The sequence below is a fragment of the Saccoglossus kowalevskii genome, chromosome 12 (genome assembly GCF_978046115.1).
Source record: "Saccoglossus kowalevskii chromosome 12, keSacKowa6.1, whole genome shotgun sequence".
NCBI classification, from domain to species: domain Eukaryota; kingdom Metazoa; phylum Hemichordata; class Enteropneusta; family Harrimaniidae; genus Saccoglossus; species Saccoglossus kowalevskii.
Genome location: NC_140652.1, coordinates 22,753,287 through 22,779,311, shown reverse-complemented (window position 1 = coordinate 22,779,311; position 26,025 = coordinate 22,753,287). Strand labels below are relative to the sequence as shown.

Below are 26,025 nucleotides of genomic sequence, written 5' to 3'. Positions count from 1 at the left end.
ATTGGTTTTAAATTACGAAAAATAGCTTATAAAAAAAATTGTGACTCTTTTGGTTCAAATATTCATTCCAACATTATTGGCTGGTCTTGAAAGTTGTATAAAATATTGAAGGTGTAGAAAATCATTACTATATATATAGATAGAAATCTTCAGCACTCCCTGTGAATCATTCAAACATAAGGTAAATTATATTGTTAGTTATCATGCTTAATGATTTTACTCAAACCAAGCTGAACACAATCTTTGAATTATCTTATGCAGAACAGTGTAGTGTAGTGTAGTGTTATACAGTTCTATTTTATGTCATTACATGTAGAATTTGTTTGCATGACACAAGTGCTTCTAAAACATAATCTAATCTAATTCACTGTAGGAGCTTGAAGTGGATGAACTGCTTGACTTGCGTCTTTTCGAATATTGAGTATCTCCTTTTTTCAAACTCTTTTCCATTATTGCATCACTCCCAGCAAGAGCTTTGTCAATGCTGCTTTGTTCAATTGATGAGCTTATTTGCAATTCTAGATTTACATCATCAGATACAATCGTACTATCTAAGTATTTAGCCTCCGTTTTCGGACCATGAACTTCAGTGACTGGATTAACTTCATGTTCAATGGACTTATTGTTTTTTTCACCAGCTACATCTTGTTCTTCAAGAGATTCTTTTTGCGCATTTGATTTTCCAGAATTCCTTTCACCATCTACTGATTCCACATCACTATTTGGTGAATTTGAACGGCAAGATTTAAAACTGTCTAAGGAACTGCTAGAAGAACTGTTTTTTCTGCAAAATCTTTCATTTGCTCTTTCCTCATCCATGCTTGTACCTGAGTCAGATTCTTTGCCCAAATGAGGTGTTGCAGCTAATATTATGTCGCTATCAACAACAATTACTTCTTCAGTTGATGTGGTTTCATCACCTCCACCAGTTTCTTGTTCTGGTGCTTCAGTAATAGTTTTTTCTTCAACAATTGTTTCTGTAGGTTCAGGTTCAACCACTTCAGCATTATCACTGGGATCATCTTCTTCCAGTTCTGGTTTCACTTCTTCAGTGTCACTGAGTTTACCTGAGACATCACCCTCACTTCCATCATCTGGTTTAACCTTATCTTCAGTTGTGTCACTGGTTTTATCATCTGGTTTAACCTCATCTTCAACGGACTCACTGGCGTTATCATCTGGTTTATCCTCATCTTCAACAGTCTCACTGGTCTTTTCATCAGCTACTTCTTGTTCTTCGGGTGTTTCCATTTCTTTAGTTGGTTTTCTTGAATCCTTATCATCATCTGTTGACTCCTCATCACTGCTTGATGAGCTGGAATGAGAAAATTTGGAACTTTTTAAAGATGAGCTTGATGAACTTTTTTTTCTGAAAAATCTTTTAAGAGGCGATTTTGACTCGCTGCCTTCTTCAGTTTCCTTTGCTTTTTCCTCATCACTGCTTGTACCAGAGTCACTTTTTGTGCTAAACTTTGGTGATGCAGATGAAATAATTTCCTTTTCAACAACAAATTCCTCTTCAGTTGGTGTGGTTTTATCACCTACTTCAATTACTTTTTCGGTTGGTGTTGTTTCATCACCTGCATCAGTTTTCTTATCTGGTGCTTCAGCGGTAGTTTGTTCGTCAACAATTGTGTCTGTAGGTTCAGGTACAACCACTTCAGCATTATCCATAGGCTGATCTTCTTCCGGTTCTGGTTTTACTTCTTCAGTGTCACTGATTTTACCTGAGATATCACTCTCACTTCCATCATCTGGTTTAACCTTATCTTCAATTGTGTCACGAGCTTTATCATCTGGCTTAACCTCATCTTCAACGGACTCACTGGTGTTATCATCTGGTTTAACCTCATCTTCAACAGTCTCACTGGGCTTTTCATCAGCTATATCTTGTTCTTCGGGCGTTTCTATTTGTTTAGTTGGTTTTCTTGAATCCTTATCATCATTTGTTGACTCCTCGTCACTGCTTGATGAGCTTGAATGAGAAGATTTAGAACTCTCTGAAGAAGAGCTTGATGAACTTTGTTTTCTGAAAAACCTTTTAACAGGCGATTTTGACTCGCTGTCTTCTTCACTTTCTTTTGCCTTTTCCTCACCACTGCTTGTACCAGAATCACTTTTTGTGCTAAATGTTGGTGATGCAGATGATATAATTTCCTTTTCAACAACAATTACCTCTTCAGTTGGTGTGGTTTTATCACCTGCATCAGTTTCTTTTTCTGGTGTTTCAGTAATAATTTGTTCTTCAACAATTGTTTCTGTAGGTTCAGGTACAACCACTTCAGCATTATCTATAGGCTGATCTTCTTCCAGTTCTGGTTTCACTTCTTCAGTGTCACTGATTTTACCTGAGACATCACCCTCACTTCCATCATCTGGTTTAATCTTATCTTCAATTGTGTCACTAGCTTTATCATCTGATTTAACCTCATCTTCAACAGTCTCACTAGTCTTTTCATAAGCTATTTCTTGTTCTTCGGGTGTTTCTGGTTCTTTAGTTGGTTTTCTTGAATCCTTATCATCATCTGTTGACTCCTCATCACTGCTTGATGAGCTGGAATGAGAAGATTTGGAACTTTTTGAAGACGAGCTTGATGAACTTTTTTTTCTGAAAAATCTTTTAAGAGGCGATTTTGACTCGCTGCCTTCTTCAGTTTTCTTTGTTTTTTCATCATCACTGCTTGTACTGGAGTCACTTTTTGTGCTAAATTTTGGTGATGCAGATGAAATAATTTCTTTTTCAACAACAATTACCTCTTCAGTTGGTGTGGTTTTCTCACCTGCTTCAATTACTTTTTCGGTTGGTGTGGTTTCATCACCTGCATCAGTTTCCTTGTCTGGTGCTTCAGTGATAATTTGTTCTTCAACTATTGTGTCTGTAAGTTCAGGTACAACCACTTCAGCATTAACAGTGGGCTTATCTTCTTCCAGTTCTGGTTTCACTTCTTCAGTGTCACTGATTTTACCTGAGACATCACCCTCACTTCCATCCTCTGGTTGAACCTTATCTTCAGTTGTGTCACTTTTTTTATCATCTGGTTTAACCTCATATTCAACTGACTCACTGGCGTTATCATCTGATTTAACCTCATCTTCAACAGTCTCACTAGTCTTTTCATAAGCTATTTCTTGTTCTTCGGGTGCTTCTGGTTCTTTAGTTGGTTTTCTTGAATCCTTATCATCATCTGTTGACTCCTCATCACTGCTTGATGAGCTGGAATGAGAAGATTTAGAACTCTCTGAAGAAGAGCTTGATGAACTTTTTTTTCTGAAAAACCTTTTAACAGGCGATTTTGACTCGCTGTCTTCTTCACTTTCTTTTGCCTTTTCCTCATCACTGCTTGTACCAGAATCACTTTTTGTGCTAAATGTTGGTGATGCAGATGAAATAATTTCCTTTTCAACAACAATTACCTCTTCAGTTGGTGTGGTTTTATCACCTGCATCAGTTTCTTTTTCTGGTGTTTCAGTAATAATTTGTTCTTCAACAATTGTTTCTGTAGGTTCAGGTACAACCACTTCAGCATTATTTATATGCTGATCTTCTTCCAGGTCTGGTTTCACTTCTTCAGTGTCACTGATTTTACCTGAGACATCACGCTCACTACCATCATCTGGTTTAACCTTATCTTCAATTGTGTCACTAGCTTTATCATCTGGTTTAACCTCATCTTCAACAGTCTCACTGGTCTTTTCATCAGCTACATCTTGTTCTTTGGGTGTTTCTATTTCTTTTGTCGGTTTTCTTGAATCCTTATCATCATCTGATAACTCCTCGTCACTGCTTGATGAGCTTGAATGAGAAGATTTTGAACTTTTTGAAGACGAGCTTGATGAACTTTTCTTTCTAAAAATCCTTTTAAGAGGCGATTTTGACTCGCTGCCTTTTTCGGTTTCCTTTGCTTTTTCCTCATCACTGCTTGTACCAGAGTCACTTTTTGTGCTAAATTTTGGTGATGCAGATGAAGTAATTTCCTTTTCAACAACAATTAATTCTTCAGTTGGTGTGGTTTTATCATCTGCATCAATTACTTTTTCGGTTGGTGTGGTTTCATCACCTGCATCAGTTTGCTTGTCTGGTGCTTCAGTGATAATTTGTTCTTCAACTATTGTGTCTGTAGGTTCAGGTACAACCACTTCAGCATTAACACTGGGCTTATATTCTTCCAGTTCTGGTTTCACTTCTTCAGTGTCACTGATTTTACCTGAGACATCACCCTCACTTCCATCACCTGGTTGAACCGTATCTTCAGTTGTGTCACTGGTTTTATCATCTGGTTTAACCTCATATTCAACTGACTCACTGGCGTTATCATCTGATTTAACCTCATCTTCAACAGTCTCACTAGTCTTTTCATAAGCTATTTCTTGTTCTTCGGGTGTTTCTGGTTCTTTAGTTGATTTCCTTGAATCCTTATCATCATCTGTTGACTCCTTATCACTGCTTGATGAGCTGGAATGAGAAGATTTGGAACTTTTTGAAGACGAGCTTGATGAACTTTTTTTTCTGAAAAATCTTTTAAGAGGCGATTTTGACTCGCTGCCCTCTTCAGTTTTCTTTGTTTTTTCATCATCACTGCTTGTACTGGAGTCACTTTCCGTGCCAAATTTTGGTGATGCAGATGAAATAATTTCCTTTTCAACAACAATTACTTCTTCAGTTAGTGTGGTTTTATCACCTGCATCAGTTTCTTTTTCTGGTGTTTGAGTAATAGTTTGTTCTTCAACAATTGTTTCTGTAGGTTCAGGTACAACCACTTCAGCATTATCTATATGCTGATCTTCTTCCAGGTCTGGTTTCACTTCTTCAGTGTCACTGATTTTACCTGAGACATCACCCTCACTACCATCATCTGGTTTAACCTTATCTTCAATTGTGTCACTAGCTTTATCATCTTGTTTAACCTCATCTTCAACAGTCTCACTGGTCTTTTCATCAGCTACATCTTGTTCTTTGGGTGTTTCTATTTCTTTTGTTGGTTTTCTTGAATCCTTATCATCATCTGTTGACTCCTCGTCACTGCTTGATGAGCTTGAATGAGAAGATTTTGAACTTTTTGAAGACGAGCTTGATGAACATTTCTTTCTAAAAATCCTTTTAAGAGGCGATTTTGACTCGCTGTCTTCTTCAGTTTCCTTTGCTTTTTCTTCATCACTGCTTGTTCCAGAGTCGCTTTTTGTGCTAAATTTTGGTGATGCAGATGAAGTAATTTCCTTTTCAACAACAATTAACTCTTCAGTTGGTGTGGTTTTATCACCTGCATCAATTACTTTTTCGGTTGGTGTGGTTTCATCACCTGCATCAGTTTGCTTGTCTGGTGCTTCAGTGATAATTTGTTCTTCAACTATTGTGTCTGTAGGTTCAGGTACAACCACTTCAGCATTGTCACCGGGCTTATCTTCTTCCAGTTCTGGTTTCACTTCTTCAGTGTCACTGATTTTACCTGAGACATCACCCTCACTTCCATCATCTGGTTGAACCTTATCTTCAGTTGTGTCACTGGTTTTTTCATCTGGTTTAACCTCATCTTCAACAGTCTCACTAGTCTTTTCATCAGCTATTTCTTGTTCTTCGGGTGTTTCTGGTTCTTTAGTTGGTTTTCTTGAATCCTTATCATCATCTGTTGACTCCTCGTCACTGCTTGATGAGCTTGAATGAGAAGATTTAGAACTCTCTGAAGAAGAGCTTGATGAACTTTTTTTTCTGAAAAACATTTTAACAGGCGATTTTGACTCGCTGTCTTCTTCACTTTCTTTTGCCTTTTCCTCATCACTGCTTGTACCATCCTTTTCAACAACAATTACCTCTTCAGTTGGTGTGGTTTTATCACCTGCATCAGTTTCTTTTTCTGGTGTTTCAGTAATAATTTGTTCTTCAACAATTGTTTCTGTAGGTTCAGGTACAACCACTTCAGATTTATCTATATGCTGATCTTCTTCCAGGTCTGGTTTCACTTCTTCAGTGTCACTGATTTTACCTGAGACATCACCCTCACTACCATCATCTGGTTTAACCTTATCTTCAATTGTGTCACTAGCTTTATCATCTGGTTTAACCTCATCTTCAACAGTCTCACTGGTCTTTTCATCAGCTACATCTTGTTCTTTGGGTGTTTCTATTTCTTTTGTCAGTTTTCTTGAATCCTTATCATCATCTGATAACTCCTCGTCACTGCTTGATGAGCTTGAATGAGAAGATTTTGAACTTTTTGAAGACAAGCTTGATGAACTTTTCTTTCTAAAAATCCTTTTAAGAGGCGATTTTGACTCGCTGCCTTTTTCGGTTTCCTTTGCTTTTTCCTCATCACTGCTTGTACCAGAGTCACTTTTTGTGCTAAATTTTGGTGATGCAGATGAAGTAATTTCCTTTTCAACAACAATTAATTCTTCAGTTGGTGTGGTTTTATCATCTGCATCAATTACTTTTTCGGTTGGTGAGGTTTCATCACCTGCATCAGTTTGCTTGTCTGGTGCTTCAGTGATAATTTGTTCTTCAACTATTGTGTCTGTAGGTTCAGGTACAACCACTTCAGCATTGTCACTGGGCTTATCTTCTTCCAGTTCTGGTTTCACTTCTTCAGTGTCACTGATTTTACCTGAGACATCACCCTCACTTCCATCATCTGGTTGAACCGTATCTTCAGTTGTGTCACTGGTTTTATCATCTGGTTTAACCTCATATTCAACTGACTCACTGGCGTTATCATCTGATTTAACCTCATCTTCAACAGTCTCACTAGTCTTTTCATAAGCTATTTCTTGTTCTTCGGGTGTTTCTGGTTCTTTAGTTGGTTTTCTTGAATCCTTATCATCATCTGTTGACTCCTTGTCACTGCTTGATGAGCTGGAATGAGAAGATTTGGAACTTTTTGAAGACGAGCTTGATGAACTTTTTTTTCTGAAAAATCTTTTAAGAGGCGATTTTGACTCGCTGCCCTCTTCAGTTTTCTTTGTTTTTTCATCATCACTGCTTGTACTGGAGTCACTTTTCGTGCTAAATTTTGGTGATGCAGATGAAATAATTTCCTTTTCAACAACAATTACTTCTTCAGTTAGTGTGGTTTTATCACCTGCATCAGTTTCTTTTTCTGGTGTTTGAGTAATAGTTTGTTCTTCAACAATTGTTTCTGTAGGTTCAGGTACAACCACTTCAGCATTATCTATATGCTGATCTTCTTCCAGGTCTGGTTTCACTTCTTCAGTGTCACTGATTTTACCTGAGACATCACCCTCACTACCATCATCTGGTTTAACCTTATCTTCAATTGTGTCACTAGCTTTATCATCTTGTTTAACCTCATCTTCAACAGTCTCACTGGACTTTTCATCAGCTACATCTTGTTCTTTGGGTGTTTCTATTTCTTTTGTTGGTTTTCTTGAATCCTTATCATCATCTGTTGACTCCTCGTCACTGCTTGATGAGCTTGAATGAGAAGATTTTGAACTTTTTGAAGACGAGCTTGATGAACATTTCTTTCTAAAAATCCTTTTAAGAGGCGATTTTGACTCGCTGTCTTCTTCAGTTTCCTTTGCTTTTTCTTCATCACTGCTTGTTCCAGAGTCGCTTTTTGTGCTAAATTTTGGTGATGCAGATGAAGTAATTTCCTTTTCAACAACAATTAACTCTTCAGTTGGTGTGGTTTTATCACCTGCATCAATTACTTTTTCGGTTGGTGTGGTTTCATCACCTGCATCAGTTTGCTTGTCTGGTGCTTCAGTGATAATTTGTTCTTCAACTATTGTGTCTGTAGGTTCAGGTACAACCACTTCAGCATTGTCACCGGGCTTATCTTCTTCCAGTTCTGGTTTCACTTCTTCAGTGTCACTGATTTTACCTGAGACATCACCCTCACTTCCATCATCTGGTTGAACCGTATCTTCAGTTGTGTCACTGGTTTTATCATCTGGTTTAACCTCATATTCAACTGACTCACTGGCGTTATCATCTGATTTAACCTCATCTTCAACAGTCTCACTAGTCTTTTCATAAGCTATTTCTTGTTCTTCGGGTGTTTCTGGTTCTTTAGTTGGTTTTCTTGAATCCTTATCATCATCTGTTGACTCCTTGTCACTGCTTGATGAGCTGGAATGAGAAGATTTGGAACTTTTTGAAGACGAGCTTGATGAACTTTTTTTTCTGAAAAATCTTTTAAGAGGCGATTTTGACTCGCTGCCCTCTTCAGTTTTCTTTGTTTTTTCATCATCACTGCTTGTACTGGAGTCACTTTTCGTGCTAAATTTTGGTGATGCAGATGAAATAATTTCCTTTTCAACAACAATTACTTCTTCAGTTAGTGTGGTTTTATCACCTGCATCAGTTTCTTTTTCTGGTGTTTGAGTAATAGTTTGTTCTTCAACAATTGTTTCTGTAGGTTCAGGTACAACCACTTCAGCATTATCTATATGCTGATCTTCTTCCAGGTCTGGTTTCACTTCTTCAGTGTCACTGATTTTACCTGAGACATCACCCTCACTACCATCATCTGGTTTAACCTTATCTTCAATTGTGTCACTAGCTTTATCATCTTGTTTAACCTCATCTTCAACAGTCTCACTGGTCTTTTCATCAGCTACATCTTGTTCTTTGGGTGTTTCTATTTCTTTTGTTGGTTTTCTTGAATCCTTATCATCATCTGTTGACTCCTCGTCACTGCTTGATGAGCTTGAATGAGAAGATTTTGAACTTTTTGAAGACGAGCTTGATGAACATTTCTTTCTAAAAATCCTTTTAAGAGGCGATTTTGACTCGCTGTCTTCTTCAGTTTCCTTTGCTTTTTCTTCATCACTGCTTGTTCCAGAGTCGCTTTTTGTGCTAAATTTTGGTGATGCAGATGAAGTAATTTCCTTTTCAACAACAATTAACTCTTCAGTTGGTGTGGTTTTATCACCTGCATCAATTACTTTTTCGGTTGGTGTGGTTTCATCACCTGCATCAGTTTGCTTGTCTGGTGCTTCAGTGATAATTTGTTCTTCAACTATTGTGTCTGTAGGTTCAGGTACAACCACTTCAGCATTGTCACCGGGCTTATCTTCTTCCAGTTCTGGTTTCACTTCTTCAGTGTCACTGATTTTACCTGAGACATCACCCTCACTTCCATCATCTGGTTGAACCTTATCTTCAGTTGTGTCACTGGTTTTTTCATCTGGTTTAACCTCATCTTCAACAGTCTCACTAGTCTTTTCATCAGCTATTTCTTGTTCTTCGGGTGTTTCTGGTTCTTTAGTTGGTTTTCTTGAATCCTTATCATCATCTGTTGACTCCTCGTCACTGCTTGATGAGCTTGAATGAGAAGATTTAGAACTCTCTGAAGAAGAGCTTGATGAACTTTTTTTTCTGAAAAAAATTTTAACAGGCGATTTTGACTCGCTGTCTTCTTCACTTTCTTTTGCCTTTTCCTCATCACTGCTTGTACCATCCTTTTCAACAACAATTACCTCTTCAGTTGGTGTGGTTTTATCACCTGCATCAGTTTCTTTTTCTGGTGTTTCAGTAATAATTTGTTCTTCAACAATTGTTTCTGTAGGTTCAGGTACAACCACTTCAGATTTATCTATATGCTGATCTTCTTCCAGGTCTGGTTTCACTTCTTCAGTGTCACTGATTTTACCTGAGACATCACCCTCACTACCATCATCTGGTTTAACCTTATCTTCAATTGTGTCACTAGCTTTATCATCTGGTTTAACCTCATCTTCAACAGTCTCACTGGTCTTTTCATCAGCTACATCTTGTTCTTTGGGTGTTTCTATTTCTTTTGTCAGTTTTCTTGAATCCTTATCATCATCTGATAACTCCTCGTCACTGCTTGATGAGCTTGAATGAGAAGATTTTGAACTTTTTGAAGACAAGCTTGATGAACTTTTCTTTCTAAAAATCCTTTTAAGAGGCGATTTTGACTCGCTGCCTTTTTCGGTTTCCTTTGCTTTTTCCTCATCACTGCTTGTACCAGAGTCACTTTTTGTGCTAAATTTTGGTGATGCAGATGAAGTAATTTCCTTTTCAACAACAATTAATTCTTCAGTTGGTGTGGTTTTATCATCTGCATCAATTACTTTTTCGGTTGGTGAGGTTTCATCACCTGCATCAGTTTGCTTGTCTGGTGCTTCAGTGATAATTTGTTCTTCAACTATTGTGTCTGTAGGTTCAGGTACAACCACTTCAGCATTGTCACTGGGCTTATCTTCTTCCAGTTCTGGTTTCACTTCTTCAGTGTCACTGATTTTACCTGAGACATCACCCTCACTTCCATCATCTGGTTGAACCGTATCTTCAGTTGTGTCACTGGTTTTATCATCTGGTTTAACCTCATATTCAACTGACTCACTGGCGTTATCATCTGATTTAACCTCATCTTCAACAGTCTCACTAGTCTTTTCATAAGCTATTTCTTGTTCTTCGGGTGTTTCTGGTTCTTTAGTTGGTTTTCTTGAATCCTTATCATCATCTGTTGACTCCTTGTCACTGCTTGATGAGCTGGAATGAGAAGATTTGGAACTTTTTGAAGACGAGCTTGATGAACTTTTTTTTCTGAAAAATCTTTTAAGAGGCGATTTTGACTCGCTGCCCTCTTCAGTTTTCTTTGTTTTTTCATCATCACTGCTTGTACTGGAGTCACTTTTCGTGCTAAATTTTGGTGATGCAGATGAAATAATTTCCTTTTCAACAACAATTACTTCTTCAGTTAGTGTGGTTTTATCACCTGCATCAGTTTCTTTTTCTGGTGTTTGAGTAATAGTTTGTTCTTCAACAATTGTTTCTGTAGGTTCAGGTACAACCACTTCAGCATTATCTATATGCTGATCTTCTTCCAGGTCTGGTTTCACTTCTTCAGTGTCACTGATTTTACCTGAGACATCACCCTCACTACCATCATCTGGTTTAACCTTATCTTCAATTGTGTCACTAGCTTTATCATCTGGTTTAACCTCATCTTCAACAGTCTCACTGGTCTTTTCATCAGCTACATCTTGTTCTTTGGGTGTTTCTATTTCTTTTGTTGGTTTTCTTGAATCCTTATCATCATCTGTTGACTCCTCGTCACTGCTTGATGAGCTTGAATGAGAAGATTTTGAACTTTTTGAAGACGAGCTTGATGAACATTTCTTTCTAAAAATCCTTTTAAGAGGCGATTTTGGCTCGCTGTCTTCTTCAGTTTCCTTTGCTTTTTCTTCATCACTGCTTGTTCCAGAGTCGCTTTTTGTGCTAAATTTTGGTGATGCAGATGAAGTAATTTCCTTTTCAACAACAATTAACTCTTCAGTTGGTGTGGTTTTATCACCTGCATCAATTACTTTTTCGGTTGGTGTGGTTTCATCACCTGCATCAGTTTGCTTGTCTGGTGCTTCAGTGATAATTTGTTCTTCAACTATTGTGTCTGTAGGTTCAGGTACAACCACTTCAGCATTGTCACCGGGCTTATCTTCTTCCAGTTCTGGTTTCACTTCTTCAGTGTCACTGATTTTACCTGAGACATCACCCTCACTTCCATCATCTGGTTGAACCTTATCTTCAGTTGTGTCACTGGTTTTTTCATCTGATTTAACCTCATCTTCAACAGTCTCACTAGTCTTTTCATCAGCTATTTCTTGTTCTTCGGGTGTTTCTGGTTCTTTAGTTGGTTTTCTTGAATCCTTATCATCATCTGTTGACTCCTCGTCACTGCTTGATGAGCTTGAATGAGAAGATTTAGAACTCTCTGAAGAAGAGCTTGATGAACTTTTTTTTCTGAAAAACCTTTTAACAGGCGATTTTGACTCGCTGTCTTCTTCACTTTCTTTTGCCTTTTCCTCATCACTGCTTGTACCAGAATCACTTTTTGTGCTAAATGTTGGTGATGCAGATGAAATAATTTCCTTTTCAACAACAATTACCTCTTCAGTTGGTGTGGTTTTATCACCTGCATCAGTTTCTTTTTCTGGTGTTTCAGTAATAATTTGTTCTTCAACAATTGTTTCTGTAGGTTCAGGTACAACCACTTCAGATTTATCTATATGCTGATCTTCTTCCAGGTCTGGTTTCACTTCTTCAGTGTCACTGATTTTACCTGAGACATCACCCTCACTACCATCATCTGGTTTAACCTTATCTTCAATTGTGTCACTAGCTTTATCATCTGGTTTAACCTCATCTTCAACAGTCTCACTGGTCTTTTCATCAGCTACATCTTGTTCTTTGGGTGTTTCTATTACTTTTGTCAGTTTTCTTGAATCCTTATCATCATCTGATAACTCCTCGTCACTGCTTGATGAGCTTGAATGAGAAGATTTTGAACTTTTTGAAGACGAGCTTGATGAACTTTTCTTTCTAAAAATCCTTTTAAGAGGCGATTTTGACTCGCTGCCTTTTTCGGTTTCCTTTGCTTTTTCCTCATCACTGCTTGTACCAGAGTCACTTTTTGTGCTAAATTTTGGTGATGCAGATGAAGTAATTTCCTTTTCAACAACAATTAATTCTTCAGTTGGTGTGGTTTTATCATCTGCATCAATTACTTTTTCGGTTGGTGAGGTTTCATCACCTGCATCAGTTTGCTTGTCTGGTGCTTCAGTGATAATTTGTTCTTCAACTATTGTGTCTGTAGGTTCAGGTACAACCACTTCAGCATTAACACTGGGCTTATATTCTTCCAGTTCTGGTTTCACTTCTTCAGTGTCACTGATTTTACCTGAGACATCACCCTCACTTCCATCATCTGGTTGAACCTTATCTTCAGTTGTGTCACTGGTTTTATCATCTGATTTAACCTCATCTTCAACAGTCTCACTAGTCTTTTCATCAGCTATTTCTTGTTCTTCGGGTGTTTCTGGTTCTTTAGTTGGTTTTCTTGAATCCTTATCATCATCTGTTGACTCCTCGTCACTGCTTGATGAGCTGGAATGAGAAGATTTGGAACTTTTTGAAGACGAGCTTGATGAACTTTTTTTTCTGAAAAATCTTTTAAGAGGCGATTTTGACTCGCTGCCTTCTTCAGTTTTCTTTGTTTTTACATCATCACTGCTTGTACTGGAGTCACTTTTTGTGCTAAATTTTGGTGTTGCAGATGAAATAATTTCCTTTTCAACAACAATTACTTCTTCAGTTGGTGTGGTTTTATCACCTGCATCAGTTTCTTTTTCTGGTGTTTGAGTAATAGTTTGTTCTTCAACAATTGTTTCTGTAGGTTCAGGTACATCCACTTCAGCATTATCTATATGCTGATCTTCTTCCAGGTCTGGTTTCACTTCTTCAGTGTCACTGATTTTACCTGAGACATCACCCTCACTACCATCATCTGGTTTAACCTTATCTTCAATTGTGTCCCTAGCTTTATCATCTGGTTTAACCTCATCTTCAACAGTCTCGCTGGTCTTTTCATCAGCTACATCTTGTTCTTTGGGTGTTTCTATTGCTTTTGTTGGTTTTCTTGAATCCTTATCATCATCTGTTGACTTCTCGTCACTGCTTGATGAGCTTGAATGAGAAGATTTTGAACTTTTTGAAGACGAGCTTGATGAACTTTTCTTTCTAAAAATCCTTTTAAGAGGCGATTTTGACTCGCTGCCTTCTTCAGTTTCCTTTGCTTTTTCTTCATCACTGCTTGTACCAGAGTCACTTTTTGTGCTAAATTTTGGTGATGCAGATGAAGTAATTTCCTTTTCAACAACAATTAACTCTTCAGTTGGTGTGGTTTTATCACCTGCATCAGTTTGCTTGTCTGGTGCTTCAGTGATAATTTGTTCTTCAACTATTGTGTCTGTAGGTTCAGGTACAACCACTTCAGCATTATCACTGGGCTTATCTTCTTCCAGTTCTGGTTTCACTTCTTCAGTGTCACTGATTTTACCTGAGACATCACCCTCACTTCCATCATCTGGTTGAACCGTATCTTCAGTTGTGTCACTGGTTTTATCATCTGGTTTAACCTCATATTCAACTGACTCACTGGCGTTATCATCTGATTTAACCTCATCTTCAACAGTCTCACTAGTCTTTTCATAAGCTATTTCTTGTTCTTCGGGTGTTTCTGGTTCTTTAGTTGGTTTTCTTGAATCCTTATCATCATCTGTTGACTCCTTGTCACTGCTTGATGAGCTGGAATGAGAAGATTTGGAACTTTTTGAAGACGAGCTTGATGAACTTTTTTTTCTGAAAAATCTTTTAAGAGGCGATTTTGACTCGCTGCCCTCTTCAGTTTTCTTTGTTTTTTCATCATCACTGCTTGTACTGGAGTCACTTTTCGTGCTAAATTTTGGTGATGCAGATGAAATAATTTCCTTTTCAACAACAATTACTTCTTCAGTTAGTGTGGTTTTATCACCTGCATCAGTTTCTTTTTCTGGTGTTTGAGTAATAGTTTGTTCTTCAACAATTGTTTCTGTAGGTTCAGGTACAACCACTTCAGCATTATCTATATGCTGATCTTCTTCCAGGTCTGGTTTCACTTCTTCAGTGTCACTGATTTTACCTGAGACATCACCCTCACTACCATCATCTGGTTTAACCTTATCTTCAATTGTGTCACTAGCTTTATCATCTGGTTTAACCTCATCTTCAACAGTCTCACTGGTCTTTTCATCAGCTACATCTTGTTCTTTGGGTGTTTCTATTTCTTTTGTTGGTTTTCTTGAATCCTTATCATCATCTGTTGACTCCTCGTCACTGCTTGATGAGTTTGAATGAGAAGATTTTGAACTTTTTGAAGACGAGCTTGATGAACTTTTCTTTCTAAAAATCCTTTTAAGAGGCGATTTTGACTCGCTGCCTTCTTCAGTTTCCTTTGCTTTTTCTTCATCACTGCTTGTACCAGAGTCACTTTTTGTGCTAAATTTTGGTGATGCAGATGAAGTAATTTCCTTTTCAACAACAATTAACTCTTCAGTTGGTGTGGTTTTATCACCTGCATCAATTACTTTTTCGGTTGGTGTGGTTTCATCACCTGCATCAGTTTGCTTGTCTGGTGCTTCAGTGATAATTTGTTCTTCAACTATTGTGTCTGTAGGTTCAGGTACAACCACTTCAGCATTATCACTGGGCTTATCTTCTTCCAGTTCTGGTTTCACTTCTTCAGTGTCACTGATTTTACCTGAGATATCACCCTCACTTCCATCATCTGATTGAACCTTATCTTCAGTTGTGTCACTGGTTTTATCATCTGGTTTAACCTCATATTCAACTGACTCACTGGCGTTATCATCTGATTTAACCTCATCTTCAACAGTCTCACTAGTCTTTTCATCAGCTATTTCTTGTTCTTCAGGTGTTTCTGGTTCTTTAGTCGGTTTTCTTGAATCCTTATCATCATCTGTTGACTCCTCGTCACTGCTTGATGAGCTGGAATGAGAAGATTTGGAACTTTTTGAAGACGAGCTTGATGAACTTTTTTTTCTGAAAATTTTTTTAAGAGGCGATTTTGACTCGCTGCCCTCTTCAGTTTTCTTTGTTTTTTCATCATCACTGCTTGTACTGGAGTCACTTTTTGTGCTAAATTTTGGTGTTGCAGATGAAATAATTTCCTTTTCAACAACAATTACTTCTTCAGTTGGTGTGGTTTTATCACCTGCATCAGTTTCTTTTTCTGGTGTTTGAGTAATAGTTTGTTCTTCAACAATTGTTTCTGTAGGTTCAGGTACATCCACTTCAGCATTATCTATATGCTGATCTTCTTCCAGGTCTGGTTTCACTTCTTCAGTGTCACTGATTTTACCTGAGACATCACCCTCACTACCATCATCTGGTTTAACCTTATCTTCAATTGTGTCCCTAGCTTTATCATCTTGTTTAACCTCATCTTCAACAGTCTCACTGGTCTTTTCATCAGCTACATCTTGTTCTTTGGGTGTTTCTATTTCTTTTGTTGGTTTTCTTGAATCCTTATCATCATCTGTTGACTCCTCGTCACTGCTTGATGAGTTTGAATGAGAAGATTTTGAACTTTTTGAAGACGAGCTTGATGAACTTTTCTTTCTAAAAATCCTTTTAAGAGGCGATTTTGAATCGCTGCCTTCTTCAGTTTCCTTTGCTTTTTCTTCATCACTGCTTGTACCAGAGTCACTTTTTGTGCTAAATTTTGGTGATGCAGATGAAGTAATTTCCTTTTCAACAACAATTAACTCTTCAGTTGGTGTGGTTTTATCACCTGCATCAGTTTGCTTGTCTGGTGCTTCAGTGATAATTTGTTCTTCAACTATTGTGTCTGTAGGTTCAGGTACAACCACTTCAGCATTATCACTGGGCTTATCTTCTTCCAGTTCTGGTTTCACTTCTTCAGTGTCACTGATTTTACCTGAGACATCACCCTCACTTCCATCATCTGGTTGAACCGTATCTTCAGTTGTGTCACTGGTTTTATCATCTGGTTTAACCTCATATTCAACTGACTCACTGGCGTTATCATCTGATTTAACCTCATCTTCAACAGTCTCACTAGTCTTTTCATAAGCTATTTCTTGTTCTTCGGGTGTTTCTGGTTCTTTAGTTGGTTTTCTTGAATCCTTATCATCATCTGTTGACTCCTTGTCACTGCTTGATGAGCTGGAATGAGAAGATTTGGAACTTTTTGAAGACGAGCTTGATGAACTTTTTTTTCTGAAAAATCTTTTAAGAGGCGATTTTGACTCGCTGCCCTCTTCAGTTTTCTTTGTTTTTTCATCATCACTGCTTGTACTGGAGTCACTTTTCGTGCTAAATTTTGGTGATGCAGATGAAATAATTTCCTTTTCAACAACAATTACTTCTTCAGTTAGTGTGGTTTTATCACCTGCATCAGTTTCTTTTTCTGGTGTTTGAGTAATAGTTTGTTCTTCAACAATTGTTTCTGTAGGTTCAGGTACAACCACTTCAGCATTATCTATATGCTGATCTTCTTCCAGGTCTGGTTTCACTTCTTCAGTGTCACTGATTTTACCTGAGACATCACCCTCACTACCATCATCTGGTTTAACCTTATCTTCAATTGTGTCACTAGCTTTATCATCTGGTTTAACCTCATCTTCAACAGTCTCACTGGTCTTTTCATCAGCTACATCTTGTTCTTTGGGTGTTTCTATTTCTTTTGTTGGTTTTCTTGAATCCTTATCATCATCTGTTGACTCCTCGTCACTGCTTGATGAGTTTGAATGAGAAGATTTTGAACTTTTTGAAGACGAGCTTGATGAACTTTTCTTTCTAAAAATCCTTTTAAGAGGCGATTTTGACTCGCTGCCTTCTTCAGTTTCCTTTGCTTTTTCTTCATCACTGCTTGTACCAGAGTCACTTTTTGTGCTAAATTTTGGTGATGCAGATGAAGTAATTTCCTTTTCAACAACAATTAACTCTTCAGTTGGTGTGGTTTTATCACCTGCATCAATTACTTTTTCGGTTGGTGTGGTTTCATCACCTGCATCAGTTTGCTTGTCTGGTGCTTCAGTGATAATTTGTTCTTCAACTATTGTGTCTGTAGGTTCAGGTACAACCACTTCAGCATTATCACTGGGCTTATCTTCTTCCAGTTCTGGTTTCACTTCTTCAGTGTCACTGATTTTACCTGAGATATCACCCTCACTTCCATCATCTGATTGAACCTTATCTTCAGTTGTGTCACTGGTTTTATCATCTGGTTTAACCTCATATTCAACTGACTCACTGGCGTTATCATCTGATTTAACCTCATCTTCAACAGTCTCACTAGTCTTTTCATCAGCTATTTCTTGTTCTTCAGGTGTTTCTGGTTCTTTAGTCGGTTTTCTTGAATCCTTATCATCATCTGTTGACTCCTCGTCACTGCTTGATGAGCTGGAATGAGAAGATTTGGAACTTTTTGAAGACGAGCTTGATGAACTTTTTTTTCTGAAAAATTTTTTAAGAGGCGATTTTGACTCGCTGCCCTCTTCAGTTTTCTTTGTTTTTTCATCATCACTGCTTGTACTGGAGTCACTTTTCGTGCTAAATTTTGGTGATGCAGATGAAATAATTTCCTTTTCAACAACAATTACTTCTTCAGTTGGTGTGGTTTTATCACCTGCATCAGTTTCTTTTTCTGGTGTTTGAGTAATAGTTTGTTCTTCAACAATTGTTTCTGTAGGTTCAGGTACAACCACTTCAGCATTATCTATATGCTGATCTTCTTCCAGGTCTGGTTTCACTTCTTCAGTGTCACTGATTTTACCTGAGACATCACCCTCACTACCATCATCTGGTTTAACCTTATCTTCAATTGTGTCCCTAGCTTTATCATCTTGTTTAACCTCATCTTCAACAGTCTCACTGGTCTTTTCATCAGCTACATCTTGTTCTTTGGGTGTTTCTATTTCTTTTGTTGGTTTTCTTGAATCCTTATCATCATCTGTTGACTCCTCGTCACTGCTTGATGAGTTTGAATGAGAAGATTTTGAACTTTTTGAAGACGAGCTTGATGAACTTTTCTTTCTAAAAATCCTTTTAAGAGGCGATTTTGACTCGCTGCCTTCTTCAGTTTCCTTTGCTTTTTCTTCATCACTGCTTGTACCAGAGTCACTTTTTGTGCTAAATTTTGGTGATGCAGATGAAGTAATTTCCTTTTCAACAACAATTAACTCTTCAGTTGGTGTGGTTTTATCACCTGCATCAATTACTTTTTCGGTTGGTGTGGTTTCATCACCTGCATCAGTTTGCTTGTCTGGTGCTTCAGTGATAATTTGTTCTTCAACTATTGTGTCTGTAGGTTCAGGTACAACCACTTCAGCATTATCACTGGGCTTATCTTCTTCCAGTTCTGGTTTCACTTCTTCAGTGTCACTGATTTTACCTGAGATATCACCCTCACTTCCATCATCTGATTGAACCTTATCTTCAGTTGTGTCACTGGTTTTATCATCTGGTTTAACCTCATATTCAACTGACTCACTGGCGTTATCATCTGATTTAACCTCATCTTCAACAGTCTCACTAGTCTTTTCATCAGCTATTTCTTGTTCTTCAGGTGTTTCTGGTTCTTTAGTTGGTTTTCTTGAATCCTTATCATCATCTGTTGACTCCTCGTCACTGCTTGATGAGCTGGAATGAGAAGATTTGGAACTTTTTGAAGACGAGCTTGATGAACTTTTTTTTCTGAAAAATCTTTTAAGAGGCGATTTTGACTCGCTGCCCTCTTCAGTTTTCTTTGTTTTTTCATCATCACTGCTTGTACTGGAGTCATTTTTCGTGCTAAATTTTGGTGATGCAGATGAAATAATTTCCTTTTCAACAACAATTACTTCTTCAGTTGGTGTGGTTTTATCACCTGCATCAGTTTCTTTTTCTGGTGTTTGAGTAATAGTTTGTTCTTCAACAATTGTTTCTGTAGGTTCAGGTACAACCACTTCAGCATTATCTATATGCTGATCTTCTTCCAGGTCTGTTTTCACTTCTTCAGTGTCACTGATTTTACCTGAGACATCACCCTCACTACCATCATCTGGTTTAACCTTATCTTCAATTGTGTCACTAGCTTTATCATCTTGTTTAACCTCATCTTCAACAGTCTCACTGGTCTTTTCATCAGCTACATCTTGTTCTTTGGGTGTTTCTATTTCTTTTGTTGGTTTTCTTGAATCCTTATCATCATCTGATAACTCCTCGTCACTGCTTGATGAGCTTGAATGAGAAGATTTTGAACTTTTTGAAGACGAGCTTGATGAACTTTTCTTTCTAAAAATCCTTTTAAGAGGCGATTTTGACTCACTGCGTTTTTCGGTTTCCTTTGCTTTTTCCTCATCACTGCTTGTGCCAGAGTCACTTTTTGTGCTAAATTTTGGTGATGCAGATGAAGTAATTTCCTTTTCAACAACAATTAATTCTTCAGTTGGTGTGGTTTTATCGCCTGCATCAATTACTTTTTCGGTTGGTGTGGTTTCATCACCTGCATGAGTTTGCTTGTCTGGTGCTTCAGTGATAATTTGTTCTTCAACTATTGTGTCTGTAGGTTCAGGTACAACCACTTCAGCATTATCACCGGGCTTATCTTCTTCCAGTTCTGGTTTCACTTCTTCAGTGTCACTGATTTTACCTGAGACATCACCCTCACTTCCATCATCTGATTTAACCTCATCTTCAACAGTCTCACTAGTCTTTTCATCAGCTATTTCTTGTTCTTCGGGTGTTTCTGGTTCTTTAGTTGGTTTTCTTGAATCCTTATCATCATCTGTTGACTCCTCGTCACTGCTTGATGAGCTGGAATGAGAAGATTTGGAACTTTTTGAAGACGAGCTTGATGAACTTTTTTTTCTGAAAAATCTTTTAAGAGGCGATTTTGACTCGCTGCCTTCTTCAGTTTTCTTTGTTTTTTCATCATCACTGCTTGTACTGGAGTCACTTTTTGTGCTAAATTTTGGTGATGCAGATGAAATAATTTCCTTTTCAACAACAATTACTTCTTCAGTTGGTGTGGTTTTATCACCTGCATCAGTTTCTTTTTCTGGTGTTTGAGTAATAGTTTGTTCTTCAACAATTGTTTCTGTAGGTTCAGGTACATCCACTTCAGCATTATCTATATGCTGATCTTCTTCCAGGTCTGGTTTCACTTCTTCAGTGTCACTGATTTTACCTGAGACATCACCCTCACTACCATCATCTGGTTTAACCTTATCTTCAATTGTGTCACTAGCTTTATCATCTTGTTTAACCTCATCTTCAACAGTCTCACTGGTCTTTTCATCAGCTACATCTTGTTCTTTGGGTGTTTCTATTTCTTTTGTTGGTTTTCTTGAATCCTTATCATCATCTGATAACTCCTCGTCACTGCTTGATGAGCTTGAATGAGAAGATTTTGAACTTTTTGAAGACGAGCTTGATGAACTTTTCTTTCTAAAAATCCTTTTAAGAGGCGATTTTGACTCACTGCGTTTTTCGGTTTCCTTTGCTTTTTCCTCATCACTGCTTGTGCCAGAGTCACTTTTTGTGCTAAATTTTGGTGATGCAGATGAAGTAATTTCCTTTTCAACAACAATTAATTCTTCAGTTGGTGTGGTTTTATCGCCTGCATCAATTACTTTTTCGGTTGGTGTGGTTTCATCACCTGCATGAGTTTGCTTGTCTGGTGCTTCAGTGATAATTTGTTCTTCAACTATTGTGTCTGTAGCTTCAGGTACAACCACTTCAGCATTATCACCGGGCTTATCTTCTTCCAGTTCTGGTTTCACTTCTTCAGTGTCACTGGTTTTACCTGAGATATCACCCTCACTTCCATCATCTGATTGAACCTTATCTTCAGTTGTGTCACTGGTTTTATCATCTGGTTTAACCTCATATTCAACTGACTCACTGGCGTTATCATCTGATTTAACCTCATCTTCAACAGTCTCACTAGTCTTTTCATCAGCTATTTCTTGTTCTTCAGGTGTTTCTGGTTCTTTAGTTGGTTTTCTTGAATCCTTATCACCATCTGTTGACTCCTCGTCACTGCTTGATGAGCTGGAATGAGAAGATTTGGAACTTTTTGAAGACGAGCTTGATGAACTTTTTTTTCTGAAAAATCTTTTAAGAGGCGATTTTGACTCGCTGCCCTCTTCAGTTTTCTTTGTTTTTTCATCATCACTGCTTGTACTGGAGTCACTTTTCGTGCTAAATTTTGGTGATGCAGATGAAATAATTTCCTTTTCAACAACAATTACTTCTTCAGTTGGTGTGGTTTTATCACCTGCATCAGTTTCTTTTTCTGGTGTTTGAGTAATAGTTTGTTCTTCAACAATTGTTTCTGTAGGTTCGGGTACAACCACTTCAGCATTATCTATATGCTGATCTTCTTCCAGGTCTGGTTTCACTTCTTCAGTGTCACTGATTTTACCTGAGACATCACCCTCACTACCATCATCTGGTTTAACCTTATCTTCAATTGCGTCCCTAGCTTTATCATTTGGTTTAACCTCATCTTCAACAGTCTCACTGGTCTTTTCATCAGCTACATCTTGTTCTTTGGGTGTTTCTATTTCTTTTGTTGGTTTTCTTGAATCCTTATCATCATCTGATAACTCCTCGTCACTGCTTGATGAGCTTGAATGAGAAGATTTTGAACTTTTTGAAGACGAGCTTGATGAACTTTTCTTTCTAAAAATCCTTTTAAGAGGCGATTTTGACTCACTGCGTTTTTCGGTTTCCTTTGCTTTTTCCTCATCACTGCTTGTGCCAGAGTCACTTTTTGTGCTAAATTTTGGTGATGCAGATGAAGTAATTTCCTTTTCAACAACAATTAATTCTTCAGTTGGTGTGGTTTTATCGCCTGCATCAATTACTTTTTCGGTTGGTGTGGTTTCATCACCTGCATGAGTTTGCTTGTCTGGTGCTTCAGTGATAATTTGTTCTTCAACTATTGTGTCTGTAGGTTCAGGTACAACCACTTCAGCATTATCACCGGGCTTATCTTCTTCCAGTTCTGGTTTCACTTCTTCAGTGTCACTGGTTTTACCTGAGATATCACCCTCACTTCCATCATCTGATTGAACCTTATCTTCAGTTGTGTCACTGGTTTTATCATCTGGTTTAACCTCATATTCAACTGACTCACTGGCGTTATCATCTGATTTAACCTCATCTTCAACAGTCTCACTAGTCTTTTCATCAGCTATTTCTTGTTCTTCAGGTGTTTCTGGTTCTTTAGTTGGTTTTCTTGAATCCTTATCACCATCTGTTGACTCCTCGTCACTGCTTGATGAGCTGGAATGAGAAGATTTGGAACTTTTTGAAGACGAGCTTGATGAACTTTTTTTTCTGAAAAATCTTTTAAGAGGCGATTTTGACTCGCTGCCCTCTTCAGTTTTCTTTGTTTTTTCATCATCACTGCTTGTACTGGAGTCACTTTTCGTGCTAAATTTTGGTGATGCAGATGAAATAATTTCCTTTTCAACAACAATTACTTCTTCAGTTGGTGTGGTTTTATCACCTGCATCAGTTTCTTTTTCTGGTGTTTGAGTAATAGTTTGTTCTTCAACAATTGTTTCTGTAGGTTCGGGTACAACCACTTCAGCATTATCTATATGCTGATCTTCTTCCAGGTCTGGTTTCACTTCTTCAGTGTCACTGATTTTACCTGAGACATCACCCTCACTACCATCATCTGGTTTAACCTTATCTTCAATTGCGTCCCTAGCTTTATCATTTGGTTTAACCTCATCTTCAACAGTCTCACTGGTCTTTTCATCAGCTACATCTTGTTCTTTGGGTGTTTCTATTTCTTTTGTTGGTTTTCTTGAATCCTTATCATCATCTGATAACTCCTCGTCACTGCTTGATGAGCTTGAATGAGAAGATTTTGAACTTTTTGAAGACGAGCTTGATGAACTTTTCTTTCTAAAAATCCTTTTAAGAGGCGATTTTGACTCACTGCCTTTTTCGGTTTCCTTTGCTTTTTCCTCATCACTGCTTGTGCCAGAGTCACTTTTTGTGCTAAATTTTGGTGATGCAGATGAAGTAATTTCCTTTTCAACAACAATTAATTCTTCAGTTGGTGTGGTTTTATCGCCTGCATCAATTACTTTTTCGGTTGGTGTGGTTTCATCACCTGCATGAGTTTCTTTTTCTGGTGTTTGAGTAATAGTTTGTTCTTCAACAATTGTTTCTGTAGGTTCAGGTACATCCACTTCAGCATTATCACTGGGCTTATCTTCTTCCAGTTCTGGTTTCACTTCTTCAGTGTCACTGATTTTACCTGAGACATCACCCTCACTTCCATCATCTGGTTGAACCGTATCTTCAGTTGTGTCACTGGTTTTATCATCTGGTTTAACCTCATATTCAACTGACTCACTGGCGTTATCATCTGATTTAACCTCATCTTCAACAGTCTCACTAGTCTTTTCATAAGCTATTTCTTGTTCTTCGGGTGTTTCTGGTTCTTTAGTTGGTTTTCTTGAATCCTTATCATCATCTGTTGACTCCTTGTCACTGCTTGATGAGCTGGAATGAGAAGATTTGGAACTTTTTGAAGACGAGCTTGATGAACTTTTTTTTCTGAAAAATCTTTTAAGAGGCGATTTTGACTCGCTGCCCTCTTCAGTTTTCTTTGTTTTTTCATCATCACTGCTTGTACTGGAGTCACTTTTCGTGATAAATTTTGGTGATGCTGATGAAATAATTTCCTTTTCAACAACAATTACTTCTTCAGTTGGTGTGGTTTTATCACCTGCATCAGTTTCTTTTTCTGGTGTTTGAGTAATAGTTTGTTCTTCAACAATTGTTTCTGTAGGTTCAGGTACAACCACTTCAGCATTATCTATATGCTGATCTTCTTCCAGGTCTGGTTTCACTTCTTCAGTGTCACTGATTTTACCTGAGACATCACCCTCACTACCATCATCTGGTTTAACCTTATCTTCAATTGCGTCCCGAGCTTTATCATCTGGTTTAACCTCATCTTCAACAGTCTCACTGGTCTTTTCATCAGCTACATCTTGTTCTTTGGGTGTTTCTATTTCTTTTGTTGGTTTTCTTGAATCCTTATCATCATCTGATAACTCCTCGTCACTGCTTGATGAGCTTGAATGAGAAGATTTTGAACTTTTTGAAGACGAGCTTGATGAACTTTTCTTTCTAAAAATCCTTTTAAGAGGCGATTTTGACTCACTGCCTTTTTCGGTTTCCTTTGCTTTTTCCTCATCACTGCTTGTGCCAGAGTCACTTTTTGTGCTAAATTTTGGTGATGCAGATGAAATAAGTTCCTTTTCAACAACAATTACCTCTGCAGTTGGTGTGGTTTTATCACCTGCATCAATTACTTTTTCGGTTGGTGTGGTTTCCTGTTCTGGTACTTCAGTGATAGTTTGTTCGTCAACAATTTTGTCTGTAGGTTCAGCTACAACCACTTCAGCATTATCACTGGGTTGATCTTCTTCAAGTTCTTGTTTCACTTCTTCAGTGTCACTGATTTTACCTGAGACATCACCATTGCTTCCATCGTCTGGTTGAACCTTATCTTCAGTTGTGTCACTGGTTTTATCATCTGGTTTAACCTCATCCTCCATGGACTCACTGGCGTTATTATCTGGTTTGACCTCATCTTCAACAGTCTCACTGGTCTTTTCATCAGCTACATCTTGTTCTTTGGGTGTTTCTGGTTCTTTAGTTGGTTTTCTTGAATCCTTATCATCGTCTGTTAACTCCTCATCACTGCTGGATAAGCCTGAATGAGAAGATTTAGTTTCTTCATTGGCAGCTGTTTTTGTAGGTTTAGCTACAACCACTTCAGCATCATCACTGGGCAGATCTTCTTCCAGATCTGGTTTCACTTCTTCCACATAACTGGTCTCACTTAAGACATCACTTTTACTTCCATCATCTGGTTTGTCCTTAGTATTAACACTAGACTGATCCTCTCCTAGTTCCGGTGTTACATTTGCTGGCTCGATGACTGGGATCTGTTTATTATTGTCCTGTGTTCCTTTGTCATCTTGTTCTGTTAATCGTTGGGGTGGGATGACATCCTCTGTCTCATCCACACTTGCTTTATCTGAAGACATAGATTTGGAGCCATCTGATGATCTGCTAGATGCACTTAGTTTTCTTTGTGATCTGTCACCAACTGCCCAAGGAGTTACTGTTGTTTCCTTGTCACCTTTCTGTTGTGCATTTTCTGCATATTTATTGCTAATGACTTCCCTGTCATTCACACCATTTACAGTGCCTTGAATATTCTTTGCCTCACCATTTTCGGATATTAATAATTGCTTGGCTTCAGTAGGAATATCGCCGTGTTCTTTAACAGGTATATTCGCATTTGTTGGTTTGTTGATTGCTTGATTATCCGCCCTTTGTTCATTGTCATTGTCAATGTTGATTTGGGTATCTACACTAGACTTTGAATCTGTGTGACTGCTTCCATTGTCAGTTGCATCACTTGATGAACTAGAGATACTTTCATTTGATCTTTTGTGTTTATCTCTATTCTGACTTACAGCATCCGTCTTTTCGTCTGCTGTTGAGACTAACTTGTTCTCACTTGTAAGGCGTTCACTTGATTTCTTTTTGTTTTTAGATCGTTTGAACTTAAGTTTTCTCTTTTTCTTGAAAGGTTTCTTAACTTCATTATCTTCATCACGTCTCTTGCGAGTTGACAAGCAGTTACCCAT

At 37.9% G+C, this 26,025-nt stretch overlaps 1 protein-coding gene across 1 annotated transcript; it reads right to left on the bottom strand.

The window, feature by feature from the left end:
• Positions 1-339: 339 nt before the first annotated feature.
• Positions 340-26,025, bottom strand: LOC102801614 (uncharacterized). The gene is made up of 2 exons (XM_085505969.1): positions 4,285-26,025; positions 340-3,666 (listed from the first exon to the last, which is right to left on the bottom strand). The coding sequence occupies exons 1-2, from the start codon at positions 26,023-26,025 to the stop codon at positions 355-357; spliced, it is 25,053 nt and encodes an 8,350-aa protein (XP_085362095.1). The 3' UTR covers positions 340-354.